Source organism: Bufo gargarizans, chromosome 2 (assembly GCF_014858855.1).
Source record: "Bufo gargarizans isolate SCDJY-AF-19 chromosome 2, ASM1485885v1, whole genome shotgun sequence".
Classification (NCBI taxonomy): Eukaryota; Metazoa; Chordata; class Amphibia; order Anura; family Bufonidae; genus Bufo; species Bufo gargarizans.
This window is the reverse complement of record NC_058081.1, coordinates 384,887,563-384,909,337: the sequence shown is the minus strand read 5'-3', so window position 1 is coordinate 384,909,337 and position 21,775 is coordinate 384,887,563. Positions and strand designations below refer to the sequence as shown.

At 45.2% G+C, this 21,775-nt stretch overlaps 1 protein-coding gene across 5 annotated transcripts in view; it reads right to left on the bottom strand.

Moving 5' to 3' along the window:
• P4HA2 (prolyl 4-hydroxylase subunit alpha 2) overlaps positions 1–21,775 on the bottom strand; it is a 172,053-nt gene that overhangs the window by 137,692 nt on the left and 12,586 nt on the right. For 4 of the 5 annotated variants that reach the window (XM_044280783.1, XM_044280788.1, XM_044280787.1 and 1 more), the window contains one exon: positions 12,635–12,748. In XM_044280783.1, the coding sequence (XP_044136718.1) occupies positions 12,635–12,719 (85 nt within the window). In that variant the 5' untranslated portion in view covers positions 12,720–12,748. Of the gene's footprint in view, positions 1–12,634; positions 12,749–21,612; positions 21,670–21,775 lie in introns of all 5 variants that reach the window. The other variant, XM_044280784.1, reaches the window with a different exon arrangement.

Below are 21,775 nucleotides of genomic sequence, written 5' to 3'. Positions count from 1 at the left end.
CTCCCAGGATTTCCTGAGAAGACTGTCAGCCTTACGATCCATCGAATCTTTGAGTTGGGAGGCATCCTCAAATGGAAGGGACGTTTTTTTGTTCACTTTGGCCACCTGTACATCAATCTTGGCAATTTCATTGAAAATTTTAGATTCCTCTGGATCAAATAGCAACCTATTTTTGAACGTTGCCGGGACTCCCAGTCGTTTTTCTGGGTCTGTCCACTCATCAAGGATCATATCCCTAATGCTTTCATTGATGGGAAACACACGGGTCTTCTTAACTCTCAGGCCCCCAAACATCTCTTCTTGTACCGAATGGGTACGTTGTACCTCCTGCACACCCATGGTCGACCTTACTGCCTTCAAAAGGTCGGACATTCCTTCCGTAGAAAAATAGTATCTACGTCCATCGTCGTCTGAGTCAGAGACTCTCTCCCCCTCCTCCCAAGACTTAACAGAGTGGGCACTTTCCTCCGCAACGACTTCTATATCAGAGGGGGATGGAGATCTAGCCCGCTTCTTCTTTGGTTGCGGCTAATCGGGGGGATTAGTGGACAGGTGGGCCAGGGATAAACGGATCTCCTCCTGAATCATAGTTTTTAATTCCTCTTTTAGGGAGGGTGCCTCATCCCGTACGATATTTGAAATACAAGATTTGCACAGCTTTTTTGGGTAGCCGTCAGGGAGTCTACTAGAGCAGGAGACACATTTGAGTGACTTCCCCATCTTTTTCGGGGTTTCTTTAGCCTAAAAGAGATGAAACGGCAAAGTATAAGGTGTATGGCCCCAAAGAGGAGGATGGGGGAGGGGGAAGGGGGGGTTGCGGGGGCGGATGCAGGAGCCCGCGCCTTGCCGTAGCTGCACTGAGCATGGAGACAAGTGCCCGCTCCTCCTCTCCCCCCTTCACTATATCATCGTGGGAGAGGGGGATCAACAGACTCCCTGACCCATTCATAAATACCCCCGAAGGGGACTCACAGTTAGAAGCGCTGGTGGCGGCTCAGCTCTGGGGGACCGCTCCGGTACCGACATGGTCGCCTCTTCCGTAGGTAAGGGTTCCGCACCAGTGGGGGACCGATCCTGGGAGCGTTTGTCCGATTCAGGCCTCGGTTTTAAACCAAGTTCCACGCTGCCGCCACTAACGTCACTTCCGGGTCGCCGGCCGTGACGTCATAATCATGCGCCCAATGAGCCGGCGCGCACCCAGCTGCCGCGATAAAATGCCAGGAGGGAGACTGCGCCAGGGAACAGGCTCCGAAACCGGGACGAGGTAGAGCCCTACACCCCTGCCCAGCGTTAGTACTGGACCGCGGGAGGGCAGGGGGACGCCATGCAGGATGCCGGCGATTTCCTAAGGTATCCACGGCTGAATTCTATGTCCTTAGCTTCATCTCCCTGCATACAGGGAGACCTATCTCTGCCCTGTCCTCTGTAGGGACAGGAAACACTGGTGTTGGTGGTGGGAGGAGGGTATTTAACCTTTCTCTGTTCCTGCCCCTACAGAGGTCAGGGGTCAATCTCCTTGTATGCCGTCGTGATGATGCTATGGAAAAGAACATAATTGTTATTGGAGGATGAGGGGGGACTAATGGAGGTATGCATAATACTAGGGGGCACTAATGGAGGTATTAATAATACTAGGGGGCACTAATGGGTGTATTAACCACTTCAGCCCCGCTAGGTGAAACCCCCTTCATGACCAGGCCACTTTTTACACTTCGGCACTACACTCCTTTCACCGTTTATCGCTCGGTCATGCAACTTACCACCCAAATGAATTTTACCTCCTTTTCTTCTCACTAATGGAGCTTTCATTTGGTGGTATTTTATTGCTGCTGACATTTTTACTTTTTTTGTTATTAATCTAAATGTAACGATTTTTTTGCAAAAAAATGACATTTTTCACTTTCAGCTGTGAAATTTTGCAAAAAAAACGACATCCATATATAAATTTTTCGCTAAATTTATAGTTCTACATGTCTTTGATAAAAAAAAATGTTTGGGCAAAAAAAAAAAAAATGGTTTGGGTAAAAGTTATAGCATTTACAAACTATGGTACAAAAATGTGAATTTCCGCTTTTTGAAACGGCTCTGATTTTCTGAGCACCTGTCATGTTTCCTGAGGTTCTACAATGCCCAACAGTATAACTACCCCACAAATGACCCCATTTCGGAAAGTAGACACCCTAAGGTATTCGCTGATGGGCATAGTGAGTTCATAGAACTTTTTATTTTTTGTCACAAGTTAGCGGAAAATGATGATGATTTTTTTATTTTTATTTTTTTCTTACAAAGTCTCATATTCCACTAACTTGCGACAAAAAATAAAAAATTCTAGGAACTCACCATGCCCCTCACAGAATACCTTGGGGTGTCTTCTTTCCAAAATGGGGTCACTTGTGGGGTAGTTATACTGCCCTGGCAATTTAGGGGCCCAAATGTGTGAGAAGAACTTTGCAATCAAAATGTGTAAGAAATGACCGGTGAAATCCGAAAGGTGCACTTTGGAATATGCGCCCCTTTGCCCACCTTGGCAGCAAAAAAGTGTCACACATGTGGTATCGCCGTACTCAGGAGAAGTTGGGGAATGTGTTTTGGGGTGTCATTTTACATATACCCATGCTGGGTGAGAGAAATATCTTGGCAAATGACAACTTTTCCCATTTTTTTATACAAAGTTGGCATTTGACCAAGATATTTTTCTCACCCAGCATTGGTATATGTAAAATGACACCCCAAAACACATTCCCCAACTTCTCCTGAGTACGGCGATACCAGATGTGTCACACTTTTTTGCTGCCAAGGTGGGCAAAAGGGGCACATATTCCAAAGTGCACCTTTCGGATTTTGCAGGGCATTTTTTACACATTTTGATTGCAAGGTACTTCTCACACATTTGGGCCCCTAAATTGCCAGGGCAGTATAACTACGCCACAAGTGACCCCATTTTGGAAAGAAGACACCCTAAGGTATTCCGTGAGGGGCACTGCGAGTTCCTAGAATTTTTTTTTTTTTGTCACAAGTTAGCGGAATATGAGACTTTGTAAGAAAAAAAAAAAACAAAAAAAACATCATCAAAGTCTCATATTCCACTAACTTGCGACAAAAAATAAAAAATTCTAGGAACTCACCATGCCCCTCACAGAACACCTTGGGGTGTCTTCTTTCCAAAATGGGGTCACTTGTGGGGTAGTTATACTGCCCTGGCAATTTAGGGGCCCATATGTGTGAGAAGTACTTTGCAATCAAAATGTGTAAAAAATGGCCTGCAAAATCCGAAAGGTGCACTTTGGAATATGTGCCCCTTTGCCCACCTTGGCATCAAAAAAGTGTCACACATCTGGTATCGCAGTACTCAGGAGAAGTTGGGGAATGTGTTTTGAGGTGCCATTTTACATATACCCATGCTGGGTGAGAGAAATATGTTGGCAAAAGACAACTTTTCCCATTTTTTTATACAAAGTTGGCATTTGACCAAGATATTTATCTCACCCAGCATGGGTATATGTAAAATGACACCCCAAAACACATTCCCCAACTTCTTCTGAGTACGGCGATACCAGATGTGTCACACTTTTTTTGCAGCCTAGATGCGCAAAGGGGCCCAAATTCCTTTTAGGAGGGCATTTTTAGACATTTGGATCCCAGACTTCTTCTCACGCTTTAGGGCCCCTAAAAAGCCAGGGCAGTATAAATACCCCACATGTGACCCCACTTTGGAAAGAAGACACCCCAAGGTATCCAATGAGGGGCCTGGCAAGTTCATAGAATTTTTTTTTTTTCGCATAAGTTAGCGGAAATTGATTTTTTTTTGTTTTTTCTCACAAAGTCTCACTTTCCGCTAACTTAGGACAAAAATTTCAATCTTTCATGGACTCAATATGCCCCTCAGCAAATACCTTGGGGTGTCTTCTTTCCAAAATGGGGTCAGTTGCGGGGTGTTTGTACTGCCCTGGCATTTGAGGGTCTCCGCAATCATTACATGTATGGCCAGCATTAGGAGTTTCTGCTATTCTCCTTATATTGAGCATACAGGTAATGAGATTTTTTTTTCCGTTCAGCCTCTGGGCTGAAAGAAAAAAATGAACGGCACAGATTTCTTCATTCGCATCGATCAATGTGGATGAAAAAAATCTCTGCCAAAAAAAATAAAAATGGCGGGGAAAGGCGTCTGCCAGGACATAGGAGCTCCGCCCTACATCCATACCCACTTAGCTCGTATGCCCTGGCAAACCAGATTTCTCCATTCGCATCAATCGATGTGGATGAATAAATCATTGCCGGGATTTTTTTTTTTTTATATATATATATACACACAAAGTGCTTGCCAAAGCATAGGAACGCCGCCTCCTCCTCAGCTCGTATGCCTCGGCAAACGTATCTGTCACTGCAGAGGAGAAAATCCCGTCTTGCAGCGCCGCATACACCGACTTGCGTGTAATCTGACAGCAGCGCAATGCTTCTGTCAGAATGCACATCGGTGCTGCAGCTAGTAGATCGGTTGGTCCACCTGGAAGGTAAAAAGACAAAAAGAAAAAACCAGGCCACAACGCAATAATTTTATTAACTTTGGAACAGAACATGTAACTTTAACTTTTGGAACTAAACATTAACCTGTTTGCTTACCTGTTTTTTTTTTTTTGTTTTTTTTTGTTTTTTTTTTACCTTTATAGAACAAACCTCTCCTTCCCCATGGGTCAATGTGCAAAGCGCAAATCGCCCAAAGATGTGGCGAAGTGCGTTATGCACTTTGTCCCATGTGAAAGGAGACGTTTGCAGCAGCTGTGAGTGAATGGGCCCTAATAGCCCTGTGTGCCTATCCTGGTGAGATGTGATCCCTATGCTAGGTGTACCTGTGTGTGGTACTTTCGGAAACACTCCCCTAAGCATAGGGCAGGGTGGTCGGGACAGTCAGGACAGAAATAGCGGGTGTCACGCCTTATTCCACTCCTGCTACAGACACGACATTTTGTTCGGGGTGGCGGTCGGTTTGAGGTACCAGCAACGACACTGGGGAAGTGTCGCTCGTGTAGACGGCTAACTACACTGGTGGATGGGGCCACAGAACCTCCTGGATACAGGAGGTTCGCGATGATCTCTTCCTGAAATTTGAGGAAGGATCCAGTTCTCCCAGCCTTACTGTAGAGAACAAAACTATTGTACAGAGCCAATTGAATTAAATATACAGACACCTTCTTATACCAGCGTCTGGTGCGTCGGGAAACTAAATACGGAGCCAACATCTGGTCATTGAAGTCGACCCCTCCCATGTGGAGGTTATAGTCGTGGACTGAGAGGGGCTTTTCAATGACACGGGTTGCTCGCTCAATTTGGATTGTCGTGTCTGCGTGAATGGAGGAGAGCATGTAAACGTCACGCTTGTCTCTCCATTTCACCGCGAGCAGTTCTTCGTTACACAGTGCGGCCCTCTGCCCCCTTGCAAGACGGGTGCTAACGAGCCGTTGGGGGAAGCCCGCGCGACTAGTTCGCGCGGTACCACAGGCGCCAATCCGTTCTAGAAACAAATGCCTAAAGAGGGCCACACTTGTGTAGAAATTGTCCACATAAAGATGGTACCCCTTGCCGAATAAGGGTGACACCAAGTCCCAAACTGTCTTCCCACTGCTCCCCAGGTAGTCAGGGCAACCGACCGGCTCCAGGGTCTGATCTTTTCCCTCATAGACCCGAAATTTGTGGGTATAGCCTGTGGCCCTTTCACAGAGCTTATACAATTTGACCCCATACCGGGCGCGCTTGCTTGGGATGTATTGTTTGAAGCCAAGGCGCCCGGTAAAATGTATCAGGGACTCGTCTATGCAGATGTTTTGCTCAGGGGTATACAAATCTGCAAATTTCTGGTTGAAATGGTCTATGAGGGGCCGAATTTTGTGGAGCCGGTCAAAAGCAGGGTGGCCCCTGGGACGGGAGGCGGTGTTGTCGCTAAAGTGCAGGAAACGCAGGATGACCTCAAATCGTGTCCTGGACATAGCAGCAGAGAACATGGGCATGTGATGAATCGGGTTCGTGGACCAATATGACCTTAATTCATGCTTTTTTGTCAGGCCCATGTTGAGGAGGAGGCCCAGAAAAGTTTTAAATTCGGAAACTTGGACTGGTTTCCACCGGAAAGGCTGGGCATAAAAGCTTTCCGGGTTAGCGGTGATAAATTGTGTGGCATACCTGTTTGTCTCTGCCACAACTAAGTCTAAAAGCTCCGCAGTCAAGAACAGCTCAAAAAATCCCAGGGCCGAACCGATCTGAGCTGTCTCAACCCGAACTCCAGACTGGGCGGTGAAAGGGAAAACTACGGGTGCGGCTGAAGTTGGGGACTGCCAATCAGGGTTTGCCAGCACCTCTGGGATTCTAGGGGCTCTACGGGCACGTCTTTGCGGTGGCTGCGACGGGGTCACTACTGCACGTGCCACCGTACCAGCTTCAACTGCCCTTCTGGTGCTCGCTACTTCACCAGGTTGTACGGCAGTGCTGGTACTAGGTCCAGGAAGGGCTGGGCTGCTGGTGTATGCCTCACCACGTAATCCGACAGCACCAGCCCCACTCTGCTGCTCTTGAAGCGGATCCTGCGCAACCTGCGGTCTAGCGACACGGGGCCGGGTACGCCTGGTGCTATCAGGGACCTCAGCCTCCTCGTCCGAACTTTGGGTCAGAGAGCCACTGCTTTCTACAGGTTCGTATTCTGACCCGCTGGATTCATCAGATGAGGGTTCCCACTCCTCATCCGACTGGGTCAGAAGCCTGTAGGCCTCTTCAGAAGAATACCCCCTGTTAGACATGTGGGCAACTAAATTTCGGGGTATTCCCTGAGACTACCCAAGAAAAAAAAAAAGCAAGCCTGTCTTACAAATGGGAGGCTAGCGAAGTACCGGAGGCTGCTGCGGTTGATAAAAAATATCAAAACTGATTTTTTTATCGCCGCAGTGCGTGTAAAGTGAATGTGCAGCGTGGGTGTACGCACGTGGGGCGGGCGTGGGTGTACGCACGTGTGGGCGACCGATCAGGCCTGATCGGGCAAACACTGCGTTTTGGGTGGAGGGCGAACTAAAGTGACACTAGTACAATTATAGATCTGACCGTGATCAGTTTTGATCACTTCCAGATACTATAAAAGTACAAATGCTGATTAGCGATACGCTAATCAGCGAATAACGGACTGCGGTGCGGTGGGCTGGGCGCTAACCGATCCCTAAACTACCTAACCAAGGGGCCTAAACTATACTGAAACCTAACGGTCAATACCAGTGAAAAAAAAAAGTGACAGTTTGCACTGATCACTTTTTTCCTTTCACTAGTGATTGACAGGGGGGGATAAAAGGGGTGATCAAAGGGTTAATTGGGGTGATCTGGGCGCTAAATGTGGTGTGGTGGGTACTCACAGTAATGATGTGCTCCTCTGCTGGAACCAACCGACCAAAAGAAGGAGCAGAGGAGCACAGCAGCCATATAACCCCATCATATTTACTAATATGGCTACTTATATGGCTGCTGATTGGTTTTTTGAAAATCAGCAGCCTGCCAGCCAATGATCGTGGCCAGCAGGCTGCTGACGAAATACTCTGCTGCGAAATGCCGGCCCGCGATGCGCATGCACGGGCCGGCTGTGACGTAATCTCGCGTCTCGCGAGAGGACGCGCCGATGCGTCCAGGAGGAACTAATCAACCACCTCCCGGACGCATCGGTGCGTACAGCGGTCGGGAGGTGGTTAATCATACTGGGGGCACATTATGTAGATGGAAAATTGCAGGATCCCGAAGGAGTTAATAACCGGGCTACAGGTTATGCTTATCTCACAAAGACAACCCCTTTCTAAACAGTCTTTCCCTACCTCGCTTGCCCCCCCCCCCCACCCACCTGAAATTAGCGTCTATTTCCAGGTGAAGGAACACCTACCTATATATATCGTATATAACATTACATGGCTGCCATTCTAGTAATAGGCCTGGACGAGAGGCTCAGTCAGAACCGCTTTTTTAGACTTCAGTTAATTTGATTACAAATTAGCCTCCTATTGCAGGAATTTTTGGAATGTGTTATAGCTTAATGAACTTTGGATCTAGTGAGAAGAATGCAGTTTTAAGTGCTTTGTGCCAAGAAAATCCCTGGCCAAGAAGATGAGGCACATTGTGGTTTTACATAGCAAAAGCTGCAGCAAAGCTGCTTTGCGCTAGGATCTGCAGAACCTGCACGTGGTCACATGACCACTGCAGGTCCTCAAGCCAGAGGGAAAGAACAAGGGGGCAGAGAAGGAAAAGCGTAAGCTGAACCCAGTAAGTGTACGAGTCAGGGGTCTGGAATCTGAAATGTAAGCTCAGTATTTAGTGGTTTGGTGGTAAATTTAGTTGGGGGGGTGAGTTTTGGGGTCTATTAGTTTAGGGAATCAGTCCTGGGTCTGTATTTAAGTTGTGTTTGGGGGTCTCTATATTTAGGTACTGTTCTGGGGTCTATATTTGTTTACAGTGGTCTGGTCTGTGAACTGTAATAGTTTAGGAATCTAAACCCTACACCAGACTCCCACACCCAACCTGTTATATTAGCAACAGACTCCCCCTTATCCTGCAGACAGAACCCAAGGCAGATTCCCATGCCCTTTAATACAGATACCAGTGCAGCTTCCCATACCCTTTAATAAAGATAGCAATTCCCATACCCTTTTATACAAACCACTGGGTAGACTCCCATACCTTTTTATACAGATACCAGGGTAGACTCCCATAGCCTTTTATGCAGACCCTTAGGCCAGACTACTAAATTAAAAAAATTAAAAATTAAATGCTATGGGGGAGTCTGTGGATGGCACTAGGGATCGACCGATATTTATTTTTTAGGGCCGATACCGATAATTTGTGAACTTTCAGGCAGATAGCCGATAATTTATACCAATATTCTGGGAATTTTCATTTTTGAAAAAAAATTTAATTCCTACACAAATCTGCTGAAAATTAATGTTTATTGTTAATGTGTATTTTTTTTTTGTAAATCTTTTTTTCAGTTATACTTAATATTTTGGTTTTATTTATTTTTAACTTTTTTTGTTTTTCTAACTTTTAGCCCCCTTAGGGACTAGAACCCTTGTCCTATTCACCCTGATAGATCTCTATCAGGGTGAATAGGAGCTCTCACTGTCCCTGCTGCTCTGTGCTTTGTGCACACAGCAGCATGGAGCTTATCATGGCAGCCAGGGCTTCAATAGCGTCCTGGCTGCCATGGTAACCGATCGGAGCCCCAGGCTTACACTGCTGGGGCTCCGATCGGAGGAGCAGAGGAGAGGGGATCCGCTACACCACCAATGATTAATACAGGAAAGGGGGGGGGGGGCGCACCAATGTTTTTAATGTGGGGGTGGGGGGGCGCACTGCGCCACCAATGATTAATATACTGGGGGGCTTGGGGAGGGCGCACTGTGCCACCAATGATTAATATACTGGGGGGCTTGGTAGCTGCGATCCGCGGCACCTGAGGGGTTAACCGAGGATCGCAGCTACAGCTCATAGAGGTCGGGAGCCGGCTATGTCATTCTGCAGCTCCCGCCTCCTGTTCAATTTGAATGAATGAGAGATTTCTCTTCATTGGTGGCGCAGAGGCCACAGCCCCTCCCCTTCTCTTGTCCCCTGTCCTCCCATTGGCTGCAGCAGCAGCACAGGGGGAGGGAGACACTGCTCCTTCTCCCCTGTGCTGCTGCTGAGGGAACACAGAGCGCTGTCAGCAGCGCGATCTGTGTTCCCAGTACGTTATCGGTATATCGGCAAAATAAATGCTGATACCGATAACAGTCAAAATCCTCAATATCGGCCGATAATATCTTATGCTATGTGTCATCCACAGATCCCCCCCCCCCCCCCATAACAGTGTTCCTGTGCATTGTGAATGTGGGGTGGGGGCTGGCATCTACAGTAGTTTTGTACTGGCAGCAGGGCCCAGTGCAGTCATTGTATTCTATTGCACCGGGTCCCGCTCACTGTACTAATCTTATCTAATTGCAGGCAATGTTTTACTATAGAATATCTTCAATCCAGCAACTTGTAATTACATCCATAGCAGGCAGGAGACTGGGCAGGCAGGAACTGGCAGCGTAACTCACTACATCACGCATCTGCGCCGCCTGCTTTATTCATAAAGTGGGTGGAGCAGGCACGTGACGTAGTGAGTTACGCTGCCAGTGCCCGCCCAGCCTCCTGCGGACGCAAGTACAGGCTGCTGGATTGAAGATAATCTATAGTTAAACATTGCGTGCAGTTAGATACGATTAGTACAGTGAGCGGGGCCCGGTGCAATAGAATACAGTGACTGCCCCGGGCCCCGCTGCCATTACAAAACAAGATGCCGGCCCCCAGCCCTTCCTCTCTGATACACCTCTGACTGCGCTGTGCAGCATGCGGTCGGCAGTGTGTCAGTGTAAACGGCAACATTCGTCCCATAAGACGCACTGCCATTTTCCCACCACTTTTTTTTTTTTGAAGGGGGGGGGGGTGCGTCTTATAGGGCAAAAACACACACACAGACCTACACACGAGTTTCAGATACCAAAATACGATCCTTACTGATTACATAAGCTATGCAATACTAAAAGTCTTAAAGTCGTATATAGTCAGCTGGGAGTCCTTTGGGAAAGCTGTACTGTACTGGCCTAATATAAAACACAATCTTATTCTGCAATACAATTAATGTTTTTTGTTTTTCTTTTCTGCATGTCTTGTATAACCATTCCCCCTCTCAGGTGCCATCAATTGATGGATGGTGGTTGGCTCTTTAAGACTTTTAGTATTACATAGCTTATGTCATGAGTAAGGATCATATATTAGTAAAAGAAATGTGTAGACTATAACGCTATCCGGTCTGTATGATTTTTGAAGAATAAGGAGGCTTCTTATTGGAAGCTGGAGTTTAATATTGCCTGGGGAGTAAGCACCCACACAGCTCTTTGCTTACCCCTAGTAAAAAGCCAGGCCCGGGGGGGCGGAGCCAGTGCCTGAGCCGTGAGGACATGCTTTGCTGAGATCCGTACATTGCATTGCTAAGGGACCCGCTCATGTAGGCTGACAACCTTCAAAATGGTTAAGATCGGAGGACAGAAGTCCACCGACACCGGCACGGGGCCCAAAGCCCACAATCCTGGAGCAGGGCTGGCGAAATATCTGAAAAAAAACAAGGCAGCACGGCTGTGAAACCAAGATGGCGCTGGCGGACGAACGCACTCCCGCCGAGACAGAAGGAGGCGCATCGGACGACGAGAGTGATGGAGGCGAGTCAGTGAACTCACGCCACTTTCCCGTCTCCAGACGCTTTATTAAGCAGACCCTTGCCGAGGCTTTATCTCCGCTGAAACAGGAGATTTTGACTCTTACACAAGAGATCCAAAACATAGGCATGTTCTGTGGAATCGCTGGAGGCCACACAGTCGGCTGCCCTGGACCATAGCTCGGCCATCTCGCAGTCCCTTTCCTCCTGTCAGCACCACATTAACTCCCTCTATGCCGCAATGGAGGATCAAAAATAAAAATAAAAAAATAAAATTAAAATTAAAATCGCAGCAGGCGAAATAATCTTAGATTCAGAGGGATCCCTGAAGCGGTACCTAATGAGGAGCTTATGTCCACCATTAAGAGGATTGCTACATCTCTCCTGGGTAGTGAAGATCCTGCGGACATGATTATTGAAAGGGCACATAGAGCTCTTAGACAAAAACCAAGAGATTCTGACCCGCCCAGAGATATTATATGCCAATTCCTGAATTTCTTGGATAAAAGAAAAGGATACTGGCAGTGGCTAGAGCAGCTAATACCATCTCACTTGGGGACACCAGGATCTAAATTTATCAAGATCTTGTGTAAATTTGGTGTGCCCTCAAAATAGCTCAACACAGCCATTAATGTCTAAACCGCTGGCAACAAGATTGAGTACAGCCCCAAGTGAAAATGGCCAAATTGTGCCTAAAGTGTCAGTATTTTGTGTGGCCAGCATTATTTTCCAGCACTGCCTTAACTCTTGGGCATGGAGTCCACTAGAGCTTCACAGGTTGCTACTGGAAACCTCTTCTACTCCTCCATGAAGACATCACAGAGCTGTTGGATGTTAGAGAACTTGCACTCCTCCACCTTCCATTTAAGGATGCCCCACAGATGTTCAATAGGGTTTAGGTCTGGAGACATGCTTGGCCAGTCCACCACCTTTATCCTCAGTTTTTTTTAGCAAGGCAGTGGTCGTCTTAGAGGTGTGTTTGGGGTATTTATCATGTTGGAATACTGCCTGGCAGCCCAGTTTCTGAAGGGAGAGGATCATGCTCTGCTTCAGGATGTCACATTACATGTTGGCATTCATGGTTCCCTCAATGCACTTTACATAGCTCCCCACAGCAAATAGGGCTGAGCTGCAATACGAAAAAGGCCTTTTCAAACACCCGGGTACACGGGTTTCGTACCCACACCAATCAGATACTGATGACCTATCCAGAGGTTAGGTGATCAGTATTAAACACTTGAAAATCCCTTTAACTCCCTTGAGGGGGTCTGACTGTGTAGCAAAGTGCCAAGAGCAGACTATAAAAATATGAACAGAGTACCAATCTCTAATAAAGGACTAGTCCTTTATTACTTGACTAGAAAACCACTTTCACTCATAGACACCTACCTATTGATGTGAAAAATTCTGCATGAACCAGCCACTGATTAAATAAGTTGGTGAGGAGCATCAAGATGCTAAGTAGACTCTTCATCTTTTAGATATAAAAGAAATCAATTCAATCTAAAAGCAAACAGAAAATGGTGTCAGACAAACAGTTTGTTCATTAACCACTTAGTAACCAGTATGTGTTGGACCTTAGTGACCAAGTAATTTTTGTAGCATTCCAATAGCTATAACTTTTTGTTCCTGTTGATATAGTCATAAGTGGGATTTGTTTTTGCAGTTGTAGTTTTTAATGGTGACATTTTGGTTGACAAACTACTAGGGACGAGCGAATCGACTTCGGATGTTCGCATAAAACTTTGTTCTAATACTGTACGGAGCAGGAGCTTCGTACAGCATTAGGAAGTATTGGCTCAGATGACCCGAAGTTATTGTACCTTGGAACCGAACCAGAGTCCGAGAAATGTTTTTTTACAGTACAAATTAATTTATGAAGTTATTACCAGAAGTCTTGCGAGACTTCGCAAAGTAATACCTTCGGCTCATCAGAGCCAATACATTCTAATACTGTAGGGCGCTCATGCTCCGTACAGTATTATAACTAAGTTTTATGCAAATCGACTTTGGATCTTTCATCCGAAGTAGATTCGCTCATCCCTAGTAATGTGTCCCCCAAAATGCCACCATCAAAAACTACAACTGCAAAAAACTAATCTATAAGGTTTTCTGCTTCATTCTACGGAGCTATGTTAGGGATTTATGTTTGAGAGACAACTTACCGTATACTTTATAGGCAATCTTTTGATTGCTTCTATAATATGCATAAGCAACTGCAATGTATTATTCTGCTATACTGACATCGACCAACAGGCTGCTAGGACACACTGTAGGCATCGCTGGGGCCTTCATTAGGTTCCAGCCTGCCATGCACAGACATCAGCAACCCACAATCTTATTTATAGAATGCTGATGGGAGACAGAGGGAGTCCCGCTCTTTGTGTAACCACTTAAATGCCGTGGTCTGATTCAGGCCATTACAGCAGGAGCCCCCGCTTTCCTTGGCACAGGAGACCCATGCAGCACTTAGACCTGGCTGCCCCTTCGTGACCGCTGTAAAAAAGGCTTATTTGTGGTCACTAAGGGGTAATGATGAATAATACAACAAGGACACAACATTATCACAGTACAATACCACACCACACCTCCCATCCTTGCTTCACGTTCTGAAGCCTCATGTTATACTACCGTAGCATGTAAAGACTAACATAATGCAGACTTCCCTCCCAAAATCTGCCACTGAGAAACAATCGGACACCCTGCCATACACAATACAACAGGGCCTCATCAGTCAGAATGATGCTTTGGTCTCACCTTCGGTCACGAAAAGGGCAACATTTCAAAAATTTCCTAGATTAAACTTATGATCTGGATGTCAGAGCATTACTGATGGAAGGTCATCCATATCAGACACCTGGAAGCCCTACTCATCAGCTGTCTGAACCCGTCCCGACATCTCCCACTTTGCCTAGGGCTAGGCCATTTAAGTTAATGGGGCCGAGTTGCGATACCAAGCACAGGCGCAATACAATGTACGACGCTGTGCAAGTGCTGGCGCCTTCTCAAAAAGCTGACTGGCGGGGGTCCCAGGTGTCGGACCCCCACTGATCAGATACTGATGACCTATCCAGAGGGTACGTAATCAGAATTTTTTTTAATAAATAACCACCCTCAGAAAACCCCTTTAAAATCATACCTAAACTTTCAGACAAGTTTACAGGACAATCTGCCATATGTACATACGTGAGTGATAGCACTATATCAGACCATTATATGACTTCCAGCTGGTATTTTTACCAGTTTTCTCTTTTGTCGTGTACGATTACATCCATCAAAAGAACCTCGCCAGCCAAGCCCAATCATCAACTGGGTGGCACCTCACAGTATGAGAAGCACTGCTTTAGATGGTCAGCAGTTAGTTCTACCATGGAAATGGCTGTAGAGTTTAGAGGCCTGCAATGCCACTGACAGGCAAGGTTTATTGCAACAATTTTGTTCCTAGGGGCATGTTCTACATAAATGTGGCATTTATGGACAATATAACAGGTAGCATTAGAAGCATGGCAGAAGTAGATATAGAATATACTCTGAATAGGGCTACGGTCACATGGTGAATGTAGTCAGTGTAACACTACGTGTTTTATGACAATACGAGTCTCTGCCCGACAGCCTTGGTTGTCAGAGTAATTTCTATATTACCCCTTGTTTACCTCAAATATATCCATTAGTTCATTGAAGCAGGTGACGTTTAAGGCTACTTTCACACTGCCGTTTTGGCTTTCCATTTGTGAGATCCGTTCAGGGCTCTGACAAGCGGTCCAAAACGGATCAAATTTTGCACTAATGCATTCTGAATGGAAAAGGATCCGCTCAGAATGCATCAGTTCAGTCTCCATTCCGCTTTGGATGTGGACACCAAAACGCGGATCCGTCCTCCATTGTCTTTCAATGGTGTTCAAGACGGATCCGTCTTGGCTATGTTAAAGATAATACAAACGGATCCGTTCTGAACGGATTCAGACGGTTGTATTTTTTGAACGGATCCATGACGGATCCACACCAAACGCGAGTCTGAAAGTAGCTTAACTCTTCAGATAACATGTGGCATATCCACCCAATAACTAATCCTTCTCACCACTTAGAGATGCATAAGCTGAGCATTTATTGGCCGTCATACAGTCATAGAAGAGCAATGCATCGTGGAATACTGGTTGCCTCCGGGAGACACATTCTCTTTTCCATCAGACTTCACAATAACTTGTCAGGACAAATAAATTGTGAGCAGCAGATGAGTAAATGGGATTCTGGCCAGCAAAGCAGATAAATCTCTCTCAGAAAGAACCACCGTTACCAAGTAACACAGCAATGATTAGCACTTTAAAAGAGCAGGCCCAATTATTAACCCACATATAAATAGTTAGTGACATAGATAATAATAGATTAGTAAATATACTTAAAGATTGGGACTGTTATAGATGGGCTTAAATTCCCAACATCTCATTAGGAGAATATAGGGCATTCACCAGACAAGACCCAATATGACGTTTGAGCCATGATGAGCAAGTACTCCACCCAACATTCGTCAACGAGTTCATGGATCCAGCCACAACGCAACTACAGTATATTCAAAAGGCAATCTATACCATATTTTCTTCCATCCATCATGTTCTAAGAACCCCAGGTGCGTTCCTAGAAAATTTTAGGGTTCTAGGAAGACTCCGTAGTAGTGATGAGCGAATTTCTTGAAATGCGTTTTAGGTCTGATTCACTAAATTTCTAGAAAAATGTAATTTGGGTACAAATTATTATTTTTTTCTGGACAGATTGAGACAAGAGTGAGAGAGCCTAGTATTCTAATCTAGGTTTCTGTGAAATATATATGCTTTAACTGGGGGAGGTACTCTCTCATAAAGCAATCGACTAGTATGCATAGCATGTGGGTGGAATATTTGAGGCCAGGAAATGCTCCTCTGGGTTTCTGGGAAAGATATTCAAATTAGCTTTCCTAAGCCTAGTGTTTTTTCATAATAAGAATTTCCCCTGGTGGTAGCCTCAAACTGTTCAATCAATGCTTTATCATTAATAGGGATGGACGAACTAGTGTTTCAAGTTTGGCATGCAAGGTTCGGGTTATCTAAGAATTCCGTTAAGGATTCCATTACCACGGACCACATAACTTAATTCTTCGATAACTGAAACCCAAACCTTGCACGCCGAACTTGAAACACAAGCTCGCTCATCCTTCATCATTAGTCTTGAGCGAAGAGCGCTTCAGAGCATCAATCCAAAGTTGATTCATTCAAAAACGTTGATTTTAATTCATACAGCATTAAAAAGTATTGGCTCCGTGGAGCCAAACTTCATTTCACCCAAAGTCCTGCCAGACTTCGGTGAATTAATTCGGTATTCATTTCTGCATCTTTAGAAACCATTTAAAATTAGGGATCCGAAGTCGGGTTTGGTTCCATATGGTACCTCGGTACCAAACCAGACTTCGGATTCCTAATTTTAAATGTTTTTAAACATTTAGATATAAATACCCAATTCATTTACCAAAGTCTCACATGACCTCGGCTGAAACGAAGTTCGACTCCAGAGGCAATACATTTTAATGCTGTACGGAGAAGTTTTTTAACGAAATAGAGACTTCTGATTAATGATCAGAAGTTGATTCGCTCAAGACTATTTATCATAATAAGTTTTTCTTTGTCGTTTTGTTTTTAATTTAATCTATTCCTGTGCTTGTGTTCCCACACAATGCTTCTCTGCTGAAGAGGCATGCAAGCCAGTCTCCTTTCCAAAAAGAAAGCAAAACAGAATGTCTCATACCAGGAACTCAGCTCTTTCTGGGTAACTGCCCTTTAACAGAGCTGAGCAAAGAAAATTTGCTTGGCTGCCCGAGAGGCCTTGGTTCGGTACAATCGATTAGTTAATCTTTGCTCAGTAGGACATCAACCATTCAATTCTGAAATAAATCTGCCTCATATGAACACTCCAGAACCAGTGAGATTTATATACTTTTCTAATAATCCAGAATATATCTGATAATTTGGCATTTCCCAGATCCCATTGATACAGCCCGCCCATCTCCTCCTCTGGAATGCGATCCTACCTCCGAGTCAGCGGACGAATTCTCGCGCCTGCGCCATGCGCGTCTGTCTTCGGCGCAGTGAATGTCTGACCGCTGCCTGCACAGACATCCCGGTCATCAGCGCAGGTGCAGTGGAGATGTCTGTGCAGGGAGCGGTCAGACATTCACTGCGCCTGCGCCGAAGACAGCCAGGCGCGAGGATTCAGAGGTAGGATCGCAGATGGGCGGGCTGGAGGGACGCGCTGGGCGGCATTTTGTGAAGGTAGACAGAGCCTCTAGGTGCTGAAAAGACGCCCACATAGCACCTAGAGGCCCATTAGCATATCAATAAAAGTTCGTTTTTTTTATGGAAACGGCTGCACAAAAAGCTATTATAATAGCATTGTTTGGTAGAGCAGACACTAGCGGATCGCTAGTGTCTGACAGCTAAATTTGTCAAAACGATGTGGTAGAAACCCTTTAAGCCGCCTATAGGTCAGCATGAACCATTTTAAACAACAGCACCCAACAACAAAAACCAACACGGCAGATCAACTTTTTGACAGATATGCCTTTGGTCTGCATATGAAACTCATTCGTGTCACCCTTTTTTGGTCGTAAAAATATAAATAAAAAAATGTCCGGTGTGCGGCAAGAGGAAAAAAAAAAAGGTTCCTGGTAGACAGCCTTAGAGAAACAAACCTCGAGACTCACTGCTCAGCTTTAAAATGCAAACATGTTCATAGGGAACTTACTCCCGATAGTAGGCTAACATTTTGCAGACGTGGCTCAGCTCCAGTTCGCTTATGTACTTTTCCCCTGAGTGAAGGGCTGGGTGGACTTGGTGATCTTATCCAAAATGAATGCATCTCTAAATAGTACTTGGCTCAGTGTCTGAATGTTCTATAAGAAATATGCACGGCAGAAAAAATAAATAAAATAAAATAAATGGAAACCCTTACTCATTCTTTGCTGACAGAAGTCTAAAAGGTACAACCACACGGTCAGGTTTCTGCATGCAGTTTTGGAAGCCAAAACCAGGAGTGAATTCAGAGTGAATTCAAAACAGATTTGATCTGATCTGTCCTTCATACTTTCTTTCATTTTATGATCCCTCCTGATTTTGGATTCCAGAAACCTGACCGTGTGGCAGTACCCTTAGGGCCGCTTCACACGAGCGGATGCCGTGCGTGGCATCCGCTCCGTGAAAGAGTGCCAAGACCCGCTGCAGACTGCAGAGGCACGGAGCAGTAACATGACTGTTAATGCTCCGTGCCTCTCTGTGATCTCTTTACTACGAAATCACAGTGACAACTGTGATTTCGTAGTAAAGAGATCACAGAGAGGCACGGAGCATTAACAGTCATGTTACTGCTCCGTGCCTCTGCAGTCTGCAGCGGGTCTTGGCACTCTTTCACGGAGCGGATGCCACGCACGGCATCCGCTCGTGTGAAGCGGCCCTTAGAGAAGCTTACCCTATTCTCCATTATTAGACTGCAGACGTGTAGGCAGAGCTGATGCTCCATGCACACGGCATATGCCAAGTACTGCACACTAGTGCCTTGTCTCATTCATGACTGGCTTATTTCATTTTTCAGGAGGTTGATTAAGTTCAAATAGAACACAGACACTTTAGAGCAGTTCCCCTCCCCGATCTACACATACTTTCTGCCAGAAAGGATGAGGAAGAGACAAATTACATAAAAGAAGTTGAGATTTGACTAGAGGACCTCCACTTTATTATATTTTTATGAGGCTTGATAATATTGCTGCCTGAGGAGTTTCTCCTCTGTACAAGCTTCAGGAGGCCACAGAATATTTCTGTACAGTGGGAGGCATGATGTAACATTACTCGAGACGTGCGGCTACTTGAACAGAAGAGACTCTCTCTCTTGAGAAAGTATTATTAAACCCTTGAGGACAGTGTGGTTTTCTGTTTTTTGCGCCCAGTATGCCATAACTTTATTTTTCCGTTCACATAGCCAAATAACAGCTTGTTTTTGCGACAAGTTTCACTTTCTAATGGCATCATTTAACATTGCATACGTTGTAGTGGGAAGCTGAAAAAAAAAATAAAAATTTCAAATGGGGTTGAAATGGAAAAAAAATAAAAAATATTTAGACATGATTTTGTGGGATTTGTTTTTACATTGTTCACAACGCAGTAAAACGGATTCTCCAGGTCCGTATGATTATTACAGCGATACCACATGTATGTTTTTTTTTTTTTTTTTTTTTTTAATACTTAAAAAATAACTTGATAATTGCATTCTGAATCCTTTTTTTTATTTTTATATTTACATCTACAGAGATGAGTGAGGTCTCATTTTCTGCATGGTGATTTGGTGATTACCGTAGGTCATCAAAATTTGCTCTGAGGGTGGTCTAACTAACCGCATTGATCATGGTTTACTGGGCGCAGCTCTGTACTATTAGTAGTGGCTGTGCCCAGAATTAAACGGGTTGTTAATGTAAAAGAAAACAAAAAAAAAATTAAATCAATAAATGTAAAAATGTCATGTAAAATCAGACATCATATAGGACATGACAACCTCTTTCTTAAGCTAGAACCAGCCCTGGACCTTACATGCATCTAGGGGCGTAACTAGAGGTGACTGGGCCCCACAGCAAATTTCTGTATGGGCCCCCCTCCCGTGTAAACCCCGCTCCATTGGCTAGTCACGATCTAGACCAGACTAGGCTGCCATGCCATCCTTTTCCTATTATATATATTATATACATACATGCACACCCTATCTGTCATGTAGTGTCATTCTATCATACTGTTGTGGGGGACATGTCAAAGTCTTAGGCCCCTTTAAAAAAAAATAAGCACTACGCAGGGCTTCCGTGGGGTTCCATTCCGCACTTCCGTTCCACCAAAAGATAGAACTTGTCCTTTTTGCAGAATTGTGCTTTCCTGGGTAATATACCCGGAGAGGTGAACATGACATCACACTACACTGTATGTACAGAACAGTATGACCCCTGCTGTAGCATAGGCGCCCATTCTATGTATTGCTGGTCTGAGCCCCTGGTAACCAGTCGAGTAGCTAGAAATGACTGGGCCCCACAGCAAATTTTTAAACGGGCAGGCAGGCAGGCGTTATACAGTGGCATTTGATTCTTTAACATACATGTGTTTTTACTGGATTATGACGTACACGATACAAAAATGCAGTACTCCACGTTCTTGTATCCTGCACAATCCGGTAAAAAAAAAAACCCGGAAAACCCATTTATATGTGGGACAAAAATGTGATGTTAACTAGTGGTGCATTGTACAGTTGTGGAAAAAACCATACTTGCCTGCTCCCCGCCGCTCCGTGATCTTCCAGTCCCCATTCTGGCCTCATACTGGTGTCCCCAAGCTGCACATGGGCGCCCAGAGGAGTGTGGCATCAGATGGATAGGGGGCCTAGAGGGCAGGGCATCAGATAAGTACGGGGCCCACAGGACAGAACTTGGGGGGGGGGGGCTTCTGAAAGGACAGCATATGAATGCAGCTGGGGGGGCTACATGAGATGCAGGACAGCTAGGGTTGGCAGGCATAAGCCTGGAATGTATGGGTTCTGTAATTATACAGGGTGGGGCTTTGAGGTCTAAATCTGATCTGGTAATGGGGGGTGTACCGGAATGCGATTACTAAATGGAAGAAGATTAAGCATTTAAAGGGAACCTGTCACCGGGATTTTGGGTATAGAGCTGAGGACATGGGCTGCTAGATGGCCACTAGCACATCTGCAATACCCAGTCCCCATAGCTCTGTGTGCTTTTATTGTGTAAAAAAAAACAATTTGATACATATGCAAATTACCATAAAAGAGTCATATCTTACTTGTGTGACCAGAGAAGAGTCATATTTTCAAGCTCTGACTCATCTCAGGTTAATTTGCATATGTATCAAATCGGTTTTTATACACAATAAAAGCACACAGAGCTATGGGGACTGGGTATTGCGGATGTGCAAGCGGCGATCTAGCAACTCATGTCCTCAGCTCTATACCCAAAATCCCAGTGACAGGGTCCCTTTAAATTAGGTAGTTTTATCATCGGACGCCTTGTGTTATGGCATAAACTAGCAATCTAATATATAAAGCTGAGTGTATGTACACTCACCTAAAAAATTATTAGGAACACCTGTTCTATTTCTCATTAATGCGATTATCTAGTCAACCAATCACGTTGCTTCAATGCATGTAGGGTTGTGGTCCTGGTCAAGACAATCTCCTGAACTCTAAACTGAATGTCAGAATGGGAAAGAAAGGTGGGCTACAACAGCAGAAGACCCCACCGGGTACCACTCATCTCCACTACAAATAGGAAAAAGAGGCTATAATTTGCACGAGCTCACCAAAATTGAACTGTTGAAGACGGGAGAAATGTTGCCTGGTCTGAGGAGTCTTGATTTCTGTTGAGACATTCAAATGGTAGAGTCCGAATTTGGCGTAAACAGAATTAGAACATGTATCCATCATGCCTTGTTACCACTGTGCAGGCTGGTGGTGGTGGCGTAA